This window comes from Oryx dammah, unplaced genomic scaffold (genome assembly GCF_014754425.2).
Source record: "Oryx dammah isolate SB20612 unplaced genomic scaffold, SCBI_Odam_1.1 HiC_scaffold_5, whole genome shotgun sequence".
NCBI lineage: Eukaryota > Metazoa > Chordata > Mammalia > Artiodactyla > Bovidae > Oryx > Oryx dammah.
Window position 1 is genome coordinate 2,199,964 of NW_024070189.1, and position 19,604 is coordinate 2,219,567.

Consider the following 19,604-nt stretch of genomic DNA (forward strand, 5'->3'; position numbering starts at 1 on the left):
ATTTGCTGAGCTCTGGTGTAAAGCTGTCAGGGGACCAGGAGACTGACAATACTGTCAGTTTGTCTATTCAGTAAGACAGACCAGAAAGTATCGAGTAGATTTCCTTTGGTAGAGAAAGGAAAATGGTGGTGTGCTGGCAGGAAATCCTATTGAAATTCCTAAGAAGGTAGGTTATACAGTGAAAGAAGTTAATCACCACTTTTATTAAATGTTTGCCATTTTCTGAAAATTGTGCAAATCTTTTTATCTGTTTTTCATTTAAACATCACTGTAGACTTGAAAGGTAAACATTAATATCCTCATTTTACAGATGAGGAAAAGTGAACTCAGGGAAGTTCATTCATTGTCCAGGCTTGTACTATAAGTACTGAGCAGATCCTAAGTTAACTGTCAGACTTCAAAGCTTGCTCTTGCCATCATCATATTCCACCGTCAGGGTGAAAAAGGCTGTCATACATCATAGATGGAACTTCACCTGATGTTAAATATAGTATATTGTTTCTTCAGTAAAGAAATAATCTATGGTAGGTTTTTTGCTTTTGTAGTAAAAAATGTTAATCATAGTTAAATTTCCTTTGACTAGCTCTCTGAACCAATTTGGATTTTTAGAGCTACAAATGAGTAAAAGACATTAAATTGGGAAATTTGTCATAGATAATAATGTTCAGAATGAAATATTAATAGGAAATTATTGATATATTACTTTTTACCAATTGTATCATCCATGTGTTATTAATTTCTAGAGAACATACACTAAAGATTGTTGGTCCTTTTTAAATAAACTGATACCACTGAAAATTCACTATTTAAAATCATTTGATAATACAGTCTTAGTTAACTTCTAAGAGCGTACAGATACTTCACAATACAAGCAAATCTCCTTGGATGCTTTTCTGGTAAAAAGAAACTGTGAGTTTGCACTTACGAAAGGTGCCTTAAATGCAGCGCTAAAGAAGCAGCTGCATTTCAGTGGTTCAGACTGAATGAATAAGAAGGCTAGTCTATGAATTAGCTGAAAAACGAAAGAAACAGTGCTGTCGGGGAAGGTCTTGAAGGAACGGTCTGGCCCTGGTGATGGTGCAGACATTCATGGTGGTGGGAGAGGTGGTTGTGATGAAACTTCGTATTTGAGGGGCAGCATTTGTAGAGCGTGTTGGAAGGAAAGTGCCGATGTGAGAACGTACTCGCAACTGGGGTCAGATTGTAGTGAATCTTCAGTGCCACTCGAAGTTAACACTTTTTTTTTTTCTATACACTAATATTTTTTCGAGTGGCTAAACTATATATTAAATGGTACAACGTTCTCTTAATTATCATTATATATTTATTTTGATGTGAATCAGAAAAAAAAAAGCTGGCACATCACATTAGAAACTTTACGAATATTGCTTAGGAGATAACTAAAATATATTTAGCTAACAAAAAAAAGTATTGTTTAAAAAAATGATTTGCTAATAGTTGCTGATGACTGACTTTTACCAGGCCCTGTTAGAATGTTTTCTGTCTATTAACGCATTTACTCCTCAAATAAACTCAGTGTGATAGTGGATACTATTATTATATTCTTCTGATAGGTGACGCAGTAAAGGCACAGAGACGTTAAATAACTTTTCCACAGCTAATAACTGGTGAATTCAAATCCAGGCTAACTGACTCCAGAACCTGTGTTCTCACCTGCATTACCTTAAGACACAATGTTACTGGACAGCTGTAGCAAGAATGGTGAGGGCTGTAGGGAGATGGCTTATGTGTGTGAAATAAGCCTTAGTGGAGAGGAACTGTTGAAGTTCCTATATTGTTTTAATGTAAATCTATTATTTATAATATTTTATTATAAAATATAATATTTTTGGAGTAACATTATAAATGTACTGTTTGATGTAAATTGAAGTGATAGGAATATTCAGAATATGTTTTTTAATTGAGGGAGTTGGGATTAAATTTAGGGACACTAGCTAGGAATGCTTAAAATTCTCCAAGCCAAGCTTCAGCAATACATGAACTGTGAACTTCCAGATGTTCAAGCTGGTTTTCGAAAAGGCAGAGGAACCAGAGATCAAATTGCCAGCATCCTCTGGATCATCAAAAAAGCAAGAGAGTTCCAGAAAAACATCTATTTCTGCGTTATTGACTGTGCCAAAGCCTTTGACTGCGTGGATCACGATAAACTGGCAAATTCTGAAAGAGACGGGAATACCAGACCACCTGACCTGCCTCTTGAGAAGCCTATATGCTGGTCAGGAAGCAACAGTTAGAACTGGACATGGAACAACAGACTGGTGCCACATAGGAAAAGCAGTACGTCAAGGCTGTATATTGTCACCCTGCTTATTTAACTTCTATGCAGAGTACATCGTGAGAAACGCTGGGCTGGAAGAAACAAGCTGGAATCAAGATTGCCGGGAGAAATATCTATAACCTCAGAGATGCAGATGACACCACCCTTCTGGCAGAAAGTCAAGAAGAACTAAAGAGCCTCTTGATGAAAGTGAAAGAGGAGAGTGAAACAGTTGGCTTAAAGCTCAACATTCAGAAAACAAAGATCATGGCATCCAATCCCATCACTTCATGGGAAATAGATGGGGAAACAGTAGAAACAGTGTCAGAGTTTATTTTTCTGGGCTCCAAAATCACTGCAGATGGTGACTGCAGCCATGAAATTAAAAGACGCTTACTCCTTGGAAGGAAAGCTATGACCAACGTAGACAGCATATTAAAGAGCAGAGACATTACTTTGTCAACAGAGGTCCATCTAGTCAAGGTTATGGTTTTCCAGTGTTCATGTATGGATGTGAGAGTTGGACTGTGAAGAAAGCTGAGTGCTGAAAACTTGATGCTTTTGAACTGTGGTGTTGAAGAAGACTCTTGAGAGTCCCTTGGACTGCAAGAAGATCCAACCAGTCCATCCTAACGGATATCAGTCCTGAATATTCAATGGAAGGACTGATATTGAAGCTGAAACTCCAGTACTTTGGCCACCTCATGCGAAGAGCTGACTCATTTGAAAAGACCCTGATGCCGGGAAAGATTGAGGGCAGGAGGAGAAGGCGATGACAGAGGATGAGATGGTTGGATGGCATCACCGACTCGATGGACATGTGTTTGGGTAGACTGTGAGAGTTGGTGATGGACAGGGAGGCCTGGTGTGCTGCAGTTCATGGAGTCACAGAGTTGGACACAACTGAGGGACTGAACTGAACTGAGTTAATAATTAATAGTCTTAAGTCTAGGTATGGAGAAAACACTTGAGCCAGAGATTTTTAGGGGAAATGGAGAGAAGAGCTAGAATATAAGAGCCGTGGAACAGAAAAGATGGGAAGTAAGAGAGGACTTAAGTGTGGGGAGTGTGTGAAGAGTCACAGATCTATCCAGCTTAAGGACAGGATCATACCATTAGCAGATAAAAAATCAAGAAAGGGACTTAAATAGCAGATGAATTTTGTTATGAATACATAATTTTAAAAGGAATGTGAAAATCTAAAAAATATTTGGTGGGCAGTTAGTGGTTATGAAAGCTTAGTATGTGGTCAGGGCTGGGGATATATGTTTAAAAAGTTACTTACTTAGAGGTGAGTGTTACATGTAATGAGTAGCAGTGATGTAGGCCGGGTGTCTACAATCTTTCTTAAAGGGTCAGATATTAAGTATTTTAGGTTTTGCTGACTAAGAGGCAAAATCAAATATAAAAACCATTTTTGGCTCACATACCATTAAAAAATAAAACCGGCAGCAGGGCCAGATTTGGCTAACGAGATGCATAGTTTGCCAGTTCTCAACATAAGCGTCTTAAATATATTGATAGTTGATCATAGACATCCTTTTTATATTGAAATTTAGAGGTATTACATCAGTTATTTCACTAATTGACAAAAGTTCAGAAGTTTCGTATGATATCTTTCTGGACAGGACCTTACTCTGAGTGAAATGTTTAATAATGAAGTTTGCTTTTAAGCAAGGGTGTTAAAAATTTCCACAAACTAATGTAGAAATCTTACCCTGCTTCTTAAAGACAAACCAAAATTGGAGTTGGTAATTTAGCTATAAATTTGAGAAGCTTCATAGTCAAGGAAAGTTAGTTCAGTAACCTCCTTTAAAACTGTTTCTTTGTTAGATTTTGACAATGATACAAGTCTGAAAATGATTTGCTTGATCTTAGGGTATTCTTTGGGTCAGAGAGGGTTTTACAGAGTAGAAGCAGCTTTGGCGCTTACCCAGTGAAGGCCCACCTGTTACTCGCTATGTCAGGGCTTTGTTCTCTTCCTTCCCCAGGGTATCTGTGTCCTGCTGCCCATTGTTTTCTGAAAATTGGAAGTCGACTTTATTTCTTTACTTCTGTTAGCTTCTCGGAGCTCAGATCAGTGCTGCTCTCTGTTAATTGCATCTTGATCTCTTGGGTTCATCTGCCTGTAGAAGAAGACACTACCAAGTATCACATCCTTTCAAAAACATAAAGCTTGTTATTTTTTTGTTTTCTTAAAAGTCAGTGCAAGAAAAGGTAATCTTTAAGGGACTTCTTGACCAGAATGATTGATATGATTGGAAAGAGCATTTATAATTTATATTCAGCACTGTTAAGTAATATGGTGGCTTTTGGTAACGTAAGATGTGGCTTCCCTGGGGGCTTGGTGGTAAGCCAGGAACCCACCCACCAACGCAGGGGATGCAGGTTGGATCCCTGGGTCAGAGAGACCCCCTGGGGAAGGGGATGGCCACCCGATCGAGGATCCTTTCCTGGGAAAACCCACGGACAGAGGAGCCTTGGCGGGCCACGCCCTTGGTGTTGCAGAAGAGCTGGACACGACTTAGTGACTGAACAACAGCAAATACAAGACGACTAATGCTTTGCAAGTTGTTGGATGTAAACAAATGAACCAGTTAAATACATATAACTAAAAGTAATTTTTCTGAAATTTTTCGTTAACCCTTTTATCACTTATTTTATTCCTTATCTAAATATTCTGTTGAGATTTATTTTGTGTTCATAGTCCTTCCAAAGGACTTCAGTAAAGGTTTGTCAGCGCAGTTCTGTATGAATTTCAATCTTTCTCCATTGCAAAGTGTTTTTTGTAAAAGGAAGAGAAAAAAATAGGTAAGCTTTTTAAGCATGGTAATAGTGAAAATTTATTCACAGAGGATGTGATATCAGTTGTCAGTAGGTAATTACAAAGTTGTGGATAGGTCCGGTGAGTAACAACTCTTATTATATATTCCGGATACCATTTAAATTGTGATTATTAAAGTTTTGTTTAGAATATGTCTAAAATATAAAGAACCTATGTCTGAGCATCATGGAATTAGTTACTTTAATGAAGAAAAAATAAGTTGATAATTTCATAACTTGCCATGTAATATATTCATTTGAAAATGTTACATTCTGCTGAATATTTATCTCTATATTTATTTTAAAATGTGTTAAAATTGAATCAGCTCCTGATGAAACATCCAGAGCATCAGAAGTCCATTCTCTACCATAATGCCTGGTTAACACTCCAGATGATAAATACACTTGTAACGGCAGTTTTTTCTGTTCTAAACTTGCAGTTCAGAGTGCAGTGATGGAGAATGGTCTGCTGCTTTGCCTCATCGATTTTCTGGTTCAGAGAAAGATCAGTCCTCAGGCGATGAAAGCTGGGAGACCCTGCCAGGAAAAGAGGAGAATGAGCCTGAGCTGCAGAGCGACAGCAGTGGTCCAGAGGAGGAGAACCAGGAGCTGTCTCTTCAGGAAGGGTACGTTAGCAGGGGGACCTGTGATCGTTACGCGTGTCGCAAGGAGCGCCACGCAGCACACTCAGATGCTCGGTGTGTGTTAACCACAGTTACAAGCCCTGTGTAGGACCGGTAGCTTCTGCTCAATTTTGTTATGCTTTCGGTTATTTTCCAAAGAACAATTAACTTGAAGATACTGGTAATTACAGTGTCTTCAAGAAGTACAGTCTGTTTCCATTTTGCTTTATTAAAAGAAACCGTGGGCATTTCAACAATCATTTTGGTCAAGTCAGGTATGAGTGAGTCAGAGCCACCTGCTCCTCAGTGGAGATGCTGATGAGGTGGAAGGGACAGCCATCGAGGGGAGTCTGTGGTTTGTTCTTGGGGATGCAGGCAGTTGTACAAGGTGAAGTTTTACTGTTGCTGTCTGATTGCATTGGGTGATATCTCCAATTAGTGGGTTGATGTTAAATATCTGTGTTTTCCTAACTTTAATGGGAATGGTCTAGTGCAGAGCTTGTCAAGTTTATACTCTGAAGGGCTAGATAGTAAATATTTTCAGCTGTGTGTCAGTGTCTGCTGGAGCCACTCAGTTCTCTTGTTGCTGTGTAAAAGTAGCCGTAGGCAATGTGTAAATCAATGGATCATTTACATGGCTGTCTTCCAGTAAAATTGTTTTGTGAAAACAGGTGGCAGGCTGGAAATAAGCTGTGGGCCATTGTTTACCAGCTCTTGCTCCACTAGTATTTCCCGGGTAAGAGAGACACTGGTGTTTAGATTGATTTCATACATATAGAAAGAATATGTGCTCATATACTCATATACAAAGATTTTTTTTGTTTTAAATCACATTAAAGAAATTTTCCCCATTTTGTATTTTATAGGTTTCTGGTAAGAATGTTTGTTGAATTTTAAAGTCTCGTTAGCACCAGTGGAAATGACATAGTGATTTTTTACTTTTGTCCTAGTAATTGTGAGCAGTTATTCTGTTACTCAATTTCCTAATATTCAGCTGCCCTTACTACTTCTTATAATTAACCCAGCATGATCACCTAGTCATGGTTTATTGTTGTTTTAATGAGCTGCTAGATTGTTTTTGCAACGGCACCCCACTCCAGTAACTCTTGCCTGGAAAATCCCAGGGAGGCGGAGCCTGGTGGGCTGCCACCTGTGGGGTTGCACAGAGTTGGACACGACTAAAGCGACTTGGTCGTAGTAGTAGTAGATTCTTTTGGCGGCGTTTTACATAGGATTTTTACATTGAGAGCTGTGTGAATTTTCCCTATTTGTGGTTTTTTTTTTTTTGTCTTGATAAGTTTGATACTCTCTTTGCTAAAAGAGTATATAAATATATTAATATGCATTGTATCTCTTGGTGTTTAAATAGCTTCTTATTCCTTTAAAGGCTGTTAGTATTTGTGAAACCTTTCAGGTTAGTATTTTATTTTGAGGGAGTATTTCTTTGATAATTAAAATTTCTTTATGATGATAATTGGTTCTAATTTAGTCTCGTGAAATCTATTTTGGTAAATGTATTTTCTTAGGAAAAAACTATTTCAACTTGGAAAAACATCAAATTTTTACTTTTCAAAAAATATAAATTTCCAGCTTGAGATTAATTCTATAAGAAAATCTACAAATAAAAAACATTAGAAAATTTGTAAAGAAAGGAATGTACAAACAATTGGTTTTGATAATTGTTTTGATAACTGGTTTAAGTGGCATTTTTTTCCCTCTTCCTAACTTTATGTTTGATCATCTTTAATTATTATTAGTTAGTTTCAGTTCAGTTGAGTTCAGTCGCTCAGTCGTGTCCAACTCTTTGCGACCCTATGCACTGCAGCACACCAGGCCTCCCTGTCCATCACCAACTCCCGGAGCTTACTCAGACTCATGTCCATTGAGTCTGTGATGGCATCCAACCATCTCATCCTCTGCCGTCCCCTTCTCTTCCTGCCTTCAATTAGTTAGTTTACTAAGTATTAAATTTTCTGTATGTAATTGGTGAGATTTCATATGTAATGTTTGGTGTGTAAACTATCACGCAACAAACACTGAGCGAGCAGTGTGTGCCGTGTGCTGAGCATGCAGTAAGCGTTGTCCTGGACCCTGGGGTTGTGCCAGTGAACAAGGCCAGGCTCCTGCACGAAGCTTGTGTTATGCTGGCGGTGGCGGTGGCAGGCAATATGTAAGATGGAAATAATCGTAAATCACAAGCTTATAATCACGGTGAAGGGAATGAAGCACAAATGTCATAAAGCAACCAATAGGCGCTTATATTACTTAGAATGGTCAGGGAGGACTTCTCTTAGGAATTGACTTTTGAACTGAGTTCTAAAAGATGAGAAGTGGCAGTTGAGGGAGAGCTTTTTTTTAAAAATAAAAATTTATTTATTTTAGTTGGAGGTTAATTACTTTACAATATTGTATTGGTTTTGCCATACATCAACATGAATCTGCCACAGGTATACATGTGTTCCCCATCCTGAACCCCCCTCCCTCCTCCCTTCCCATACCATCCCTCTGGGTCGTTCCAGTGCACCAGCCCCAAGCATCCAGTATCATGCATTGAACCTGGAGTGGTGATTTGTTTCATATTTGATATTATACATGTTTCAGTGCCATTCTCCCAAATCATCCCACCCTCTCCCTCTCCCACAGAGTCCAGAAGACTGTTCTATACATCTGTGTCTCTTTCTGTCTCACATACAGAGTTATCATTACTATCTTTCTAAATTCCATATATATGCGTTAGTATACTATAGTGGTGTTTTTCTTTCTGGCTTACTCCACTGTATAATCGACTCCAGTTTCATCCACCACATTAGAACTGATTCAAATGTATTCTTTTAAATGGCTGAGTAATACTCCATTGTGTATATGTACCACAGCTTTCTCATCCATTCATCTGCTGACGGACATCTAGGTTGCTTCCATGTCCTGGCTGTTATAAACAATGCTGTGATGAACATTGGGGTACATGTGTCTCTTTCAAGTCTGGTTTCTTTGGTGTGTATGCCCAGCAGTGGGATTGCTGGGTCATAAAGCAGTTCAATTTCCAGTTTTTTAAGGAATCTCCACACTGTTTTCCATAGTGGCTGTAATAGTTTGCATTCCCACCAACAGTGTAAGAGGGTTCCCTTTAATCCACACCCTCTCCAGCATTTATTGTTTGTAGACTTTTGGATCACAGCCATTCTGACTGGCGTGAAATGGTACCTCATTGTGGTTTTGATTTGTATTTCTCTGATAATGAGTGATGTTGAGCATCTTTTCATGTGTTTGTTAGCCATCTGTATGTCTTCTTTGGAGAAATGTCTGTTTAGTTCTTTGGCCCATTTTTTGATTGGGTCATTTATTTTTCTAGAATTGAGCTGCAGAAGTTAGTCCCAAACAGGATAAACCCAAGGTGAAACACCCCAAGACACATATTAATCAAATTAACAAAGATCAAACACAAAGAACAAATATTAAAAGCAGCAAGGGAAAAACAACAAATAACACACAAGGGGATTCCCATAAGGATAACAGCTGATCTTTCAATAGAAACTCTGCAGGCCAGGAGGGAATGGCAAGACATACTTAAAGTGATGAAAGAAAATAACCTACAAGCCCAGATTACTGTACCCAGCAAGGATCTCATTTAAATATGAAGGAGAAATCAAAAGCTTTATAGACAAGCAAAAGCTGAGAGAATTCAGCACCACCAAGCCCGCTCTCCAACAAATGCTAAAGGATATTCTCTAGACAGGAAACACAAAAAGGATGTGTAAACCAAAACCCAAAACAATAAAGTAAATGGCAACGGGATCATACTTATCAATAATTACCTAAAATGTAAATGGGTTGAATGCCCCAACCAAAAGGCAAAGACTGGCTGAATGGATACAAAAACAAGACCCCTATATATGTTGTCTACAAGAAACCCACCTCAAAATAGGGGACACATACAGACTGAAAGTGAAGGGCTGGAAAAAGATATTCCATGCAAATAGAGACCAAAAGAAAGCAGGAGTAGCAATACTCATATCAGATAAAATAGACTTAAAAGCAAAGGCTGTGAAAAGAGACAAAGAAGGCCACTACATAATGATCAAAGGATCAATCCAAGAAGAAGATAGAACAATTATAAATATATATGTATCCAACATAGGAACACCACAATATGTAAGACAAACGCTAACAAGTATGAAAGGGGAAATTAACAACAACACAATAATAGTGGGAGATTTAATACCCCACTCACATCTATGGACAGATCAACTAAACAGAAAATTAACAAAGAAATGCAAACTTTAAATGATACAATAGGCCAGTTAGACCTAATTGATATCTATAGGACATTTCACCCCAAAACAATGAATTTCACCTTTTTCTCAAGCACACACTGAACCTTCTCCAGGATAGATCACATCCTGGGCCATAAATCTAGCCTTGGTAAATTCAAAAAAAATTGAAATCATCCCAAGCATCTTTTCTGACCACAATGCAGTAAGATTAGATCTCAATTATAGGGGAAAAACTATTAAAAATTCCAACATATGGAGGCTGAACAACATGCTTCTGAATAACCAAGAAATCACAGAAGAAATCAAAAAAGAAATCAAAATATGCATAGAAACGAATGAATGAAAACACAACAACCCAGAACCTGTGGAACACTATAAAAGCAGTGGTAAGGGGAAAGTTCATAGCAATACAGGCATACCTCAAGAAACAAAAAAGTCAAATAACCTAACTCTACACCTAAAGCAACTAGAAAAGGAAGAAATGAAGAACCCCGGGGTTAGTAGTAGGAAAGAAATCTTAAAAATTAGGGCAGAAATAAATGCAAAAGAAACAAGAGACCATAGCAGAAATCAACAAAGACAAAAGCTGGTTCTTTGAAAGGATAAATAAAATTGACAAACCATTAACCAGAATCATCAAGAAACAAAGGGAGAAAAATCAAATCAATAAAATTAGAAATGAAAATGGAGAGATCACAACAGACAACACAGAAATACAAAGGATCATGAGACTACTATCAGCAATTATATGCCAATAAAATGGACAATGTGGAAGAAATGGACAAATTCTTAGAAAAGTACAACTTTCCAAAACTGAACCAGGAAGAAATAGAAAATCTTAACAGACCCATCACAAGCATAGAAATTGAAACTGTAATCAGAAATCTTCCAGCAAACAAAAGCCCAGGTCCAGACGGCTTCACAGCTGAATTCTTCCAAAAGTTTAGAGAAGAGCTAACACCTATCCTACTCAAACTCTTCCAGGAAATTGTAGAGGAAGGTAAACTTTCGAACTCATTCTGTGAGGCCACCATCACCCTAATACCAAAACCTGACAAAGATGCCACAAATAAAGAAAACTACAGGCCAATATCACTGATGAACATAAATGCAAAAATCCTTAACAAAATTCTAGCAATCAGAATCCAACAACACATTAAAAAGATCATACACCATGACCGGGTGGGCTTTATCCCAGGGATGCAAGGATTCTTCAATATCTGCAAATCAATCAATGTAATTCACCATATTAACAAATTGAAAAATAAAAGCCATATGATTATCTCAATAGATGCAGAGAAAGCCTTTGATAAAATTCAACATCCGTTTATGATAAAAACTCTCCAGAAAGCAGGAATAGAAGGAACATACCTCAACATAATAAAAGCTATATATGACAAACCCACAGCAAACATTATCCTCAATGGTGAAAAATTGAAAGCATGTCCCCTAAAGTCAGGAACAAGACAAGGGTGCCCACTTTCACTACTACTATTAAACATAATTCTGGAAGTTTTGGCCACAGCAATCAGAGCAGAAAAAGAAATAAAGGGAATCCAAATTGGAAAACAAGAAGTAAAACTCTGTTTGCAGATGACATGATCCTCTACATAGAAAACACTAAAGACTCCACCAGAAAATTACTAGAGCTAATCAGTGAATGTAGTAAAGCTGCAGGATATAAAGTCAACACACAGAAATCCCTTGCATTCCTATACACTAATAATGAGAAAGTAGAAAGAGAAATTAAGGAAACAATTCCATTCACCATTGCAACGAAAAGAATAAAATACTTAGGAATATATCTCCCTAAAGAAACCAAAGACCTATATATAGAGAACTATAAAACACTGGTGAAAGAAATCAAAGCGGACACTAATAGATGAAGAAATATACCATGTTCATGGATTGGAAGAATCAATATAGTAAAAATGAGTATACTACCCAAAGCAATCTGTAGATTTAATGCAATGCCTGTCAAGCTACCAACGGTATTTTTCACAGAGCTAGAACAAATAATTTCACAATTTGTATGGAAATACAAAAAACCTCGAATAGCCAAGGCAATCTTGAGAAAGAAGAATGGAACTGGAGGAATCAACTTGCCTGACTTCAGGCTCTACTACAAAGCCACAGTCATCAAGACGGTATGGTACTGGCACAAAGACAGAAATATAGATCAATGGAACAAAATAGAAAGCCCAGAGATAAATCCATGCACCTGTGGACACCTTATCTTCGACAAAGGAGGCAAGAATGTACAATGGATGAAAGACAATCTCTTTAACAAGTGGTGCTGGGAAAACTGGTCAGCCACTTGTAAAAGAGTGAAACTAGATCACTTTCTAACACCATACACAAAAATAAACTCAAAATGCATTAAAGGTCTAAACGTAAGACCAGAAACTATAAAACTCCTAGAGGAGAACATAAGAACATAGACAAAACACTCTCTGACACAAATCACAGCAGGATCCTCTGTGACCCACCTCCCAGAATATTGGAAATAAAATCAAAAATAAACAGATGGGACCTAATTAAACTTAAAAGCTTTTGCCCAAAAAAGGAAACTATAAGCAAGCTGAAAAGACAGCTTTCAGAATGGGAGAAAATAATAGCAAATGAAGCAACTGACAAACAACTAATCTCAAAAATACACAAGCAACTCTTGAGGGAGCGCTTTCTAGGCAGTAGGAAGGGTCTGAGCAGAGGCGCTGGAAAGGAAAGGGCGTGGATGCCAGAGGACAAGGGGCTGAAGCAGGTGAGCGACAGAGCAAGATGAGAGGGCGTGGGCTGGAACTGGGCTGAAGAGCACACAGCAGCTGGAGTTGCTCAGAGAGCAGTGAGAGTTTCAAGTGTGGAGAATTAACTGATTTAATAACACATTTTTAAAAGATCAAACAGCTTTGTGGAGATTGAATTGGAAAGGGACTAAAGTAAAAAAGAAGCTAAGAGTGAGTTAGGCTGTGAGGGGTTATCTGATAGTGAGAATTTTAAAAGGTAAACAAGTTTGGGACTATTTTTGAGTTAGGATTGGTGTGTAAGAGAGGGAGAAGTCAGTCAATTATGCCTGCGTATTTTGTTTGAGCATTAGGTAGACGTTAATGTCATTGACTAAGATGAGGAAGCCTGGGGAGAAAATATGGGAAGTAGGAACCCCTTTCTGGAATTTTAAGTGTGAGTTAGACATGCATTGTAGGTGGCAGGAGACATGTGGATATTTAGCTTATAAGTTTAAGGGAAGTGTCCTGAATTGTAGTTAGATGTACAGATACATGCATACAAACAGAAACACATTTGGAAGTCATCTAGTGCTTGCATTAGTATCCTGTAATAAAAAACACAGTAATTTGATTTAGAAAAATAGAAGTCAGTTGGTGAGAAGGAGAGAACTAACACGCTGTACAGCAGTGGTATTTCCGTTGATGGGAAAGGTCAGCGTTGGAGTGTATAGTTTGGGAGAGGTCCGAAAGTTAGCTTTTGACATAAGGTAAATTTGTATGGTAAAATTTTAAGGATAGCTATTATAAGAATAAATACAGAGTATACGTGTTAGAAACCTGTATACAAGGAAAAAAGAAACTTGAGACATGGAAAAATAACATTTAAAGTCAATCCAAATAACAGTAAATAAAGGAAGAAAAAGCATTTAAACATGGAAGAAAAATAGAGATTAAAGCATGTAAAAAAAAGTTCTGTAATATAAACTGTTTACTCTCTGCTTGTGAAAGATAAAGCTTCAAATCAGTTAGATTTTTAAGTTAAATGTTGTTTATAAAACCCACACTTACAGCATTAGCATACAGAAAGATTGAAGGTTAAAGGACAGAAAACGATATTTCAGGGAAATGCTGACTGAAGGAAAATGGACTAGCCACACTAGCGTCAGCAAAGCAAGCTTAGAAGAGCGTCACTGGGAAGGCCGGCGGCCTCTGCGCGGTAAGGCAGATTTTCCAGCAAAATGCAGCAGTTTCAAACTTGAATGTGCCTAATAAGATAGACTCAAACAATTTAAATAAAAATTTAATCAAACTAGAGAATACTGACAGATTTTCTGTCATATTAGAAAAATTTTAAATACCTTTCTGAATTTCTAATTCATGGATACAAAAAATCAATTGCAGATTTGAGGAACTCATTTAAACAAGGTTTAATGAACACTGCATGCTGTGGAATACAAACACACAAGAAGTGAACGTGTACTAGAGACTGCACAGCACAGATTGACACATTTCGAAGAATCAGGATCCTGCAGACCAGTTTCTCTGACCATCATGCAGTTAATCTTATAAATAATACATGTGTGTTATATAAAACCCCCTTAGCATTTGAAATTATCCGTCCTTATAAAAAACCAGTAGGACAAAGAAGAAATCATACTAGAAGTTTAAACAGCATGCAACTCAATGATAGTGAAAACACCGCCAATCAAAACCTGTGGCATTATAGTGGAATTGATATTTACAGTTACATTTTTCTTTATAAATACTTACGTTAGGAAAAAAACAAAAGCTGAAAATGGAGTAGCCATGCATTTAACTTAAAAAATAGAAAAGGAATATTAGAATAAATAAACTAAGGTAGGATAAGAATCGAGTTAGAGAAGACGAGAACAAAAGTCAACGTAATTAGAAAACAGTAACAGCAGGGAGAATCAGAGAAGCCGGAAGCTGATACTCCGCAAAGGTAAGAACCAGAAGACGTTGCAGTTGGTAGTGAGCAGGAAAGTACAGATGATGCAGATGGGTGATCTGGGAGTGTGGACGGGGACAGAGCTGCAAAGCCAGCAGAGGCCTGTGGACCAGGAAGAGCACTGTGAACTCAGGAGCAGTGCCCTCGAAGACTCAGAGGCTGACGGGTTCCCAGAAGAGTGGAGTTCAGCAACACTCGCTGCCCTAGATAACGTGATAACTATTTCAGATACGTAGTCAGTGGTTTACACTCTTTCCATGGAGAAAACAACCAATCCAAATGGTTTTAGAGCTGAATTCTCTTAAATTCTCTCTAGACTTTCAAAGGTCATATCATACTATTCAAGAGAATGAGAAAAGAACTGTTTTTCCAAGTCATTGAGATAAGGCCAGTATAACCCTAGTACCAAAGGGTATGTGAAGAAAATTATAAGCTTATGTAAGTCATTAAAGTATACAGCAGACTCTTAAACAGAATTATTGGAAATCTGAATTTGTTAAGTGTAGTTTTTAACAGATAAAATTGTTACCAATTTGAGTTTATTCCAGGTATGTAAAATAGTTTCATGTAGAATACCTATAAATGTTATCACCACATTAGCAAAATACAGGAGAAAATTCAAATGACAGATTCTGTAGGTTTTTTTTTCCTGTGGGGTAAAAAAAATCACTTGTAATGTTCAGCATCTCGTAATGATAAAAATTCAGAAACTAAGATCAGAACAGAATTTCCTTGCCCTCATAAAACCTATCTAAAAAATAGAAATAATTTTCAATAAAGAAGCATTGAAAAAAACTCCCCCCTTAAGATCAGGAGTAAGACAAGTGTACCATTTCTATGGCCATTGAGGGGGAAGTGTTAGCATGGCAGGATGGGAGATTAGTAAAAGATAAAAAAGATGGAAAAGAAGAGAGCCAAATTAGGAAATTGTTCTTAACAGTGTAAAGTCTTAATGTGCAGAGTACATAGTGAGCTGGAAATCAGTAAGCAAAACTTAGTCTGATTGTGAAATGATCAAAACCTTAAGCAGATAACTCACTGAAGAGGAAATATTAACAGTGAATTAAAAATATCAAAAGATGCTTAGATCATTAGTAATCAGGGAGTGTACATTAAGAACACAAGGAGGGGGACTTCCCTGGTGGTCTCGTGGTTAGGACTCTGTGCTTCTCACGCAGGGCGTGCAGGTTCAATCCCTGGTCGGGGAACTAAGATCCCGCCTGCTATGTGGTGCAGCCAAAAGATAACAACAATGATGAAGGGGTCACAAGGAGGGGTCTTCTTTTAATCACCTGCTGTGTTAGCAGTGTCAGATGTTTTGGAGGATGTAGATCAGTTCTTACACGCTGCTTGTTGAGGTGGATATTACCCCAGTGTGTGTTAATAAGAAAAATTAATGTATTCATACATAGAGTATTACACAGCAGAGGTAATGAATGGGCCATAGTTACATACAGAAACATGGATGAGTCTTAAAGATAGTATGCTGAGTGAGAATAACCATTCCCGGGAAAATGTGTATCATACCTATTTCATAAAGTTTAAAAACAGGCAGTAGTAAATGTCTTATTTAAGTATGGAAAAATAGTGAAAACATCTTTCAGACAAGGGGATAGAGGCAGTGTAGAGCACAAGGGCGTGCTGGTCAGTGCCGACGTTCTTCCTGGCTTGGGTGACTGGGCTCCGATTGCTCAGTATAACATACTGTGTAACTAAAATAGGTGGCATATATTTTGCATTTGAAAAAAAAAGGAATTGAAAAATAAAGGGAATTGAAGGTGAGAAAATGGAGATACCCAGTTCTTTACAAAAGGGAAGAGATTCCAGGTGGATTTTGGGCCTAGAAAAGGGTTGTCCTCACCCCTAAAAACTGAGAAGCATGACTGTTTGCTTATAGAATGTTCAAGGAGAAAGTAACTGACTGATAATTAGAGCAAAGGTAAGTGAGATTCTTGAGAAGACGGTCCAGAGCTCAGGAAGGGGACCTTTGGGTTGAGAGACCCCTCCACTGTGGCTCGTGGGGAGCTAACAGCCGGGCCTCGGTACTTCTGTTGTCCTGTCGGTCTCTTTTTGTTTTTAAGATCAGAATTCCTTCTGTCACACTATCAGGCCAACTCGGTCCAGCCACAGTGCCCCCCTTCTGGCCTGACCGGTCCTGTGTTAAATGGCAAGTGACCGTGTGGCATGCTGAGACACGCGCCACACAGCACTGAGTCTCTGTTTCACAGCTGTGTTGTGATGAGTTGTGAGTGAGAGAAACAAATGGTTGAGCAAGATATGTAGCCAAGGATTATTTATATAGTTGAAAGAGTATTAATGACATCATCATTTAGATTCAGAATAATTTCTTATTTTAGTTTTCTTCTTTGAATTTAAAAACCTCATAAATTAATATTTCTTATACTGAATAATTGTCAACCATGTATTTGAGTTTTATGTTAAATATCTGAATTACAGCATAACAGTCATTTTGATAGCTGTATAATAAGAAAAAATGTATTTCTTATAGGTGTATATTGAAATAGACATTTTCAAGGACTGTTCTAGGCTTAATCTCTGAATTGTTTGACTTTTAAAAGATTTCTTTTTCAAGGGTTTATTATTACATTTGCAGCACAGAGAGAGAACCTATTAAGTGTCAAGCGCATGTTACAGGGAGTGAGGCTCTGAGGAGTGCCCTGGGCTCAGTTGCTCAGGCGTGTCTGACTCTGCGACCCCATGGACAGAAGCCCACCAGGCTCCCCTGGCCATGGGATTCCCCAGGCAGGAGCACTGCAGTGGGTTGCCGTGCCCTCCTCCAGGGTAATGAGGAGAGACAACAGCGTGTCACGCCCTTGAGAAGTTGCCAGCCTAGGAGGAGGCAAGTGAGTCCTGGGAGAGGTAGAGGACTCTGTGCCAGGTACGCTCAGAAAGCTGTGAAGAGAGGTCTGCTGCGCAGAGACTTTTAGCTTGATTTGTACTTTAAAACTGCTTGAGGCTTAATTTTACTGAAACTAAATTATGCACAAGAAAGCATCTACTGTCTTTATGTATTAGACGTTAAAACTTTAACAAAATAAGCATATTTTGGTATGCTCATTTCTCTCGTTTTATTAGACTAAATCATAAAAGCATGTTCTTGTGAAGTGTAGTTGAGGAGCAGAAGTTAGACATTAATGGATTTAGGTTAGAAGGAGATGGTTTCTTTATATCTACAATGTGCTGCTTCTTGCTGTGGGCACTGGGTACATCTGTTCCATAGATGTTCTCGTCCCTACACCTGACAGGGAGTAGAGCCCTAACTAGCTGTTCTTCAAGTGGAGATCCATAAACTCTGGCATAGCATTATTTCTCGTCTTAAACCCAAACCAAAATGAAACTTTGCTGAGACTATATTATTTAACCTCCTTTTGGTATACCAAAAGGTATTTTTTTGTCAAATAAAATGAATAAGAAGATTCTACCAGTATAATTCTCTTATTTGTAAATTTGAAAGTAGCTTTTGTTCGGTGTTTGCAGCCTTGAAATGCCGTTTTTTCGTATGTATTATAATTATTAATTTTTCTCAGTTTGGTCTTTGGGTCCAAGTTTTTGGTGTTTTGGCTTTTGCATGAGCATTTTCTTTAATGTGTATGTTGTGAACTTTAGCAATTAATTTATCTTTGGCTTCAAAATTTTGCATCATGTTTAGAACGACACTGAGATTTTTGTGGAAATTTCTCTTGTGGTTCTTTTAGTACTTGTGTTTTTTAGAGGTATTGAAGGCAGACATACATTTTTGTAAAGTAGATCTGGAATTTATTTAAGGCAAATAATGACATCAGAACGTAACCACCACCACCACCCCGCCATGTGTGTGCCCAGCGGTCTCAGTGTCATTCATCAAATGGTCTTTTCCCCTATTGTTTTGAAATACTTTCATTTTTCTTATCTTCTTTATCTGTGTCATTGATTTGTCTATCCTTGTTTCTGTTAGCTTATTTTCTAATGGATGAATGACTAATAATAAACAAAGTGATAAGTAAAAGGAAGGTCTATAAGGAAAACAAGCAGAATGCTGCATCAGCAGTGACTGGTGAGCTGCTTAAAATGAGTGGTCACGACAGGCTTCCCTTGAAGCAGCGACATTGCCTCTGGTCTGAGCAGCAGGCAGGGAGTGGGAGTGCACGCATCTGGTGGAAGGCATTTCACATGGAGGGGGTGTTGGCGAGGTGGGCTGAGCTCCGCAGCTCCGGGAGGAGAGCGCGCAGCGGGAAAGCAGTGCAGGTGGGGGCGGCGAGCCCAGGGGCAGGCTGCTGCTTTGCAGGGTTAGTAGGCCAGGCCGAGCAGCGTGGCCTTACTGTAACTGAGGGGAGCTACTCGAGATCGGGATATAACCATTCAGATTATCTAGGGTGAGTTTTTATTTTTCTCCTGCAAAAAGAAAATAGAGTATAGATAATATATATCAAATAAACGGATTCACATCTAAAGAAGGCAGATTTTTTAGAATCATGTAAGTACCAAAAATTAGAATTTAAATAAAGTATCTACTTGCACTAAAGAGAGCTCTTTAAAGAAAACATTTATGATATGTTTTAAAATAATAATATCTTTTCTTCCATGAAAATGTTTGTGATAGGGAACAAACATCCTTGGAAGAGGGAGAAATTCCTTGGTTACAGTACAATGAAGTCAATGAGAGCAGCAGTGATGAAGGGAATGAGCCCGCTAACGAGTTTGCGCAGCCAGAGGCTTTCATGTTGGATGGCAACAATAACCTTGAGGATGACTCCAGTGTGAGTGAAGACTTGGACGTGGACTGGAGGTATGTAGCTCAGTGTGCGCACCATGCTCACTGCTCACTGCGTAGGATTCGCTCATGATTCTAAATTATGAAAACTGGATCTCTGACACTAAGAAATATTTCGATTTTTCTCATCTGTCAGTCTTCCTCTC

At 38.2% G+C, this 19,604-nt stretch overlaps 1 protein-coding gene across 1 annotated transcript in view; it reads left to right on the plus strand.

Moving 5' to 3' along the window:
• Nucleotides 1-19,604, plus strand: part of PJA2 (praja ring finger ubiquitin ligase 2) — an 80,110-nt gene that overhangs the window by 33,691 nt on the left and 26,815 nt on the right. Inside the window, exons 5-6 of the mRNA XM_040239694.1 lie at nucleotides 5,542-5,727; nucleotides 19,288-19,473. Coding sequence (XP_040095628.1) covers nucleotides 5,542-5,727; nucleotides 19,288-19,473 — 372 coding nt within the window. The remainder of the gene's footprint in view (nucleotides 1-5,541; nucleotides 5,728-19,287; nucleotides 19,474-19,604) is intronic.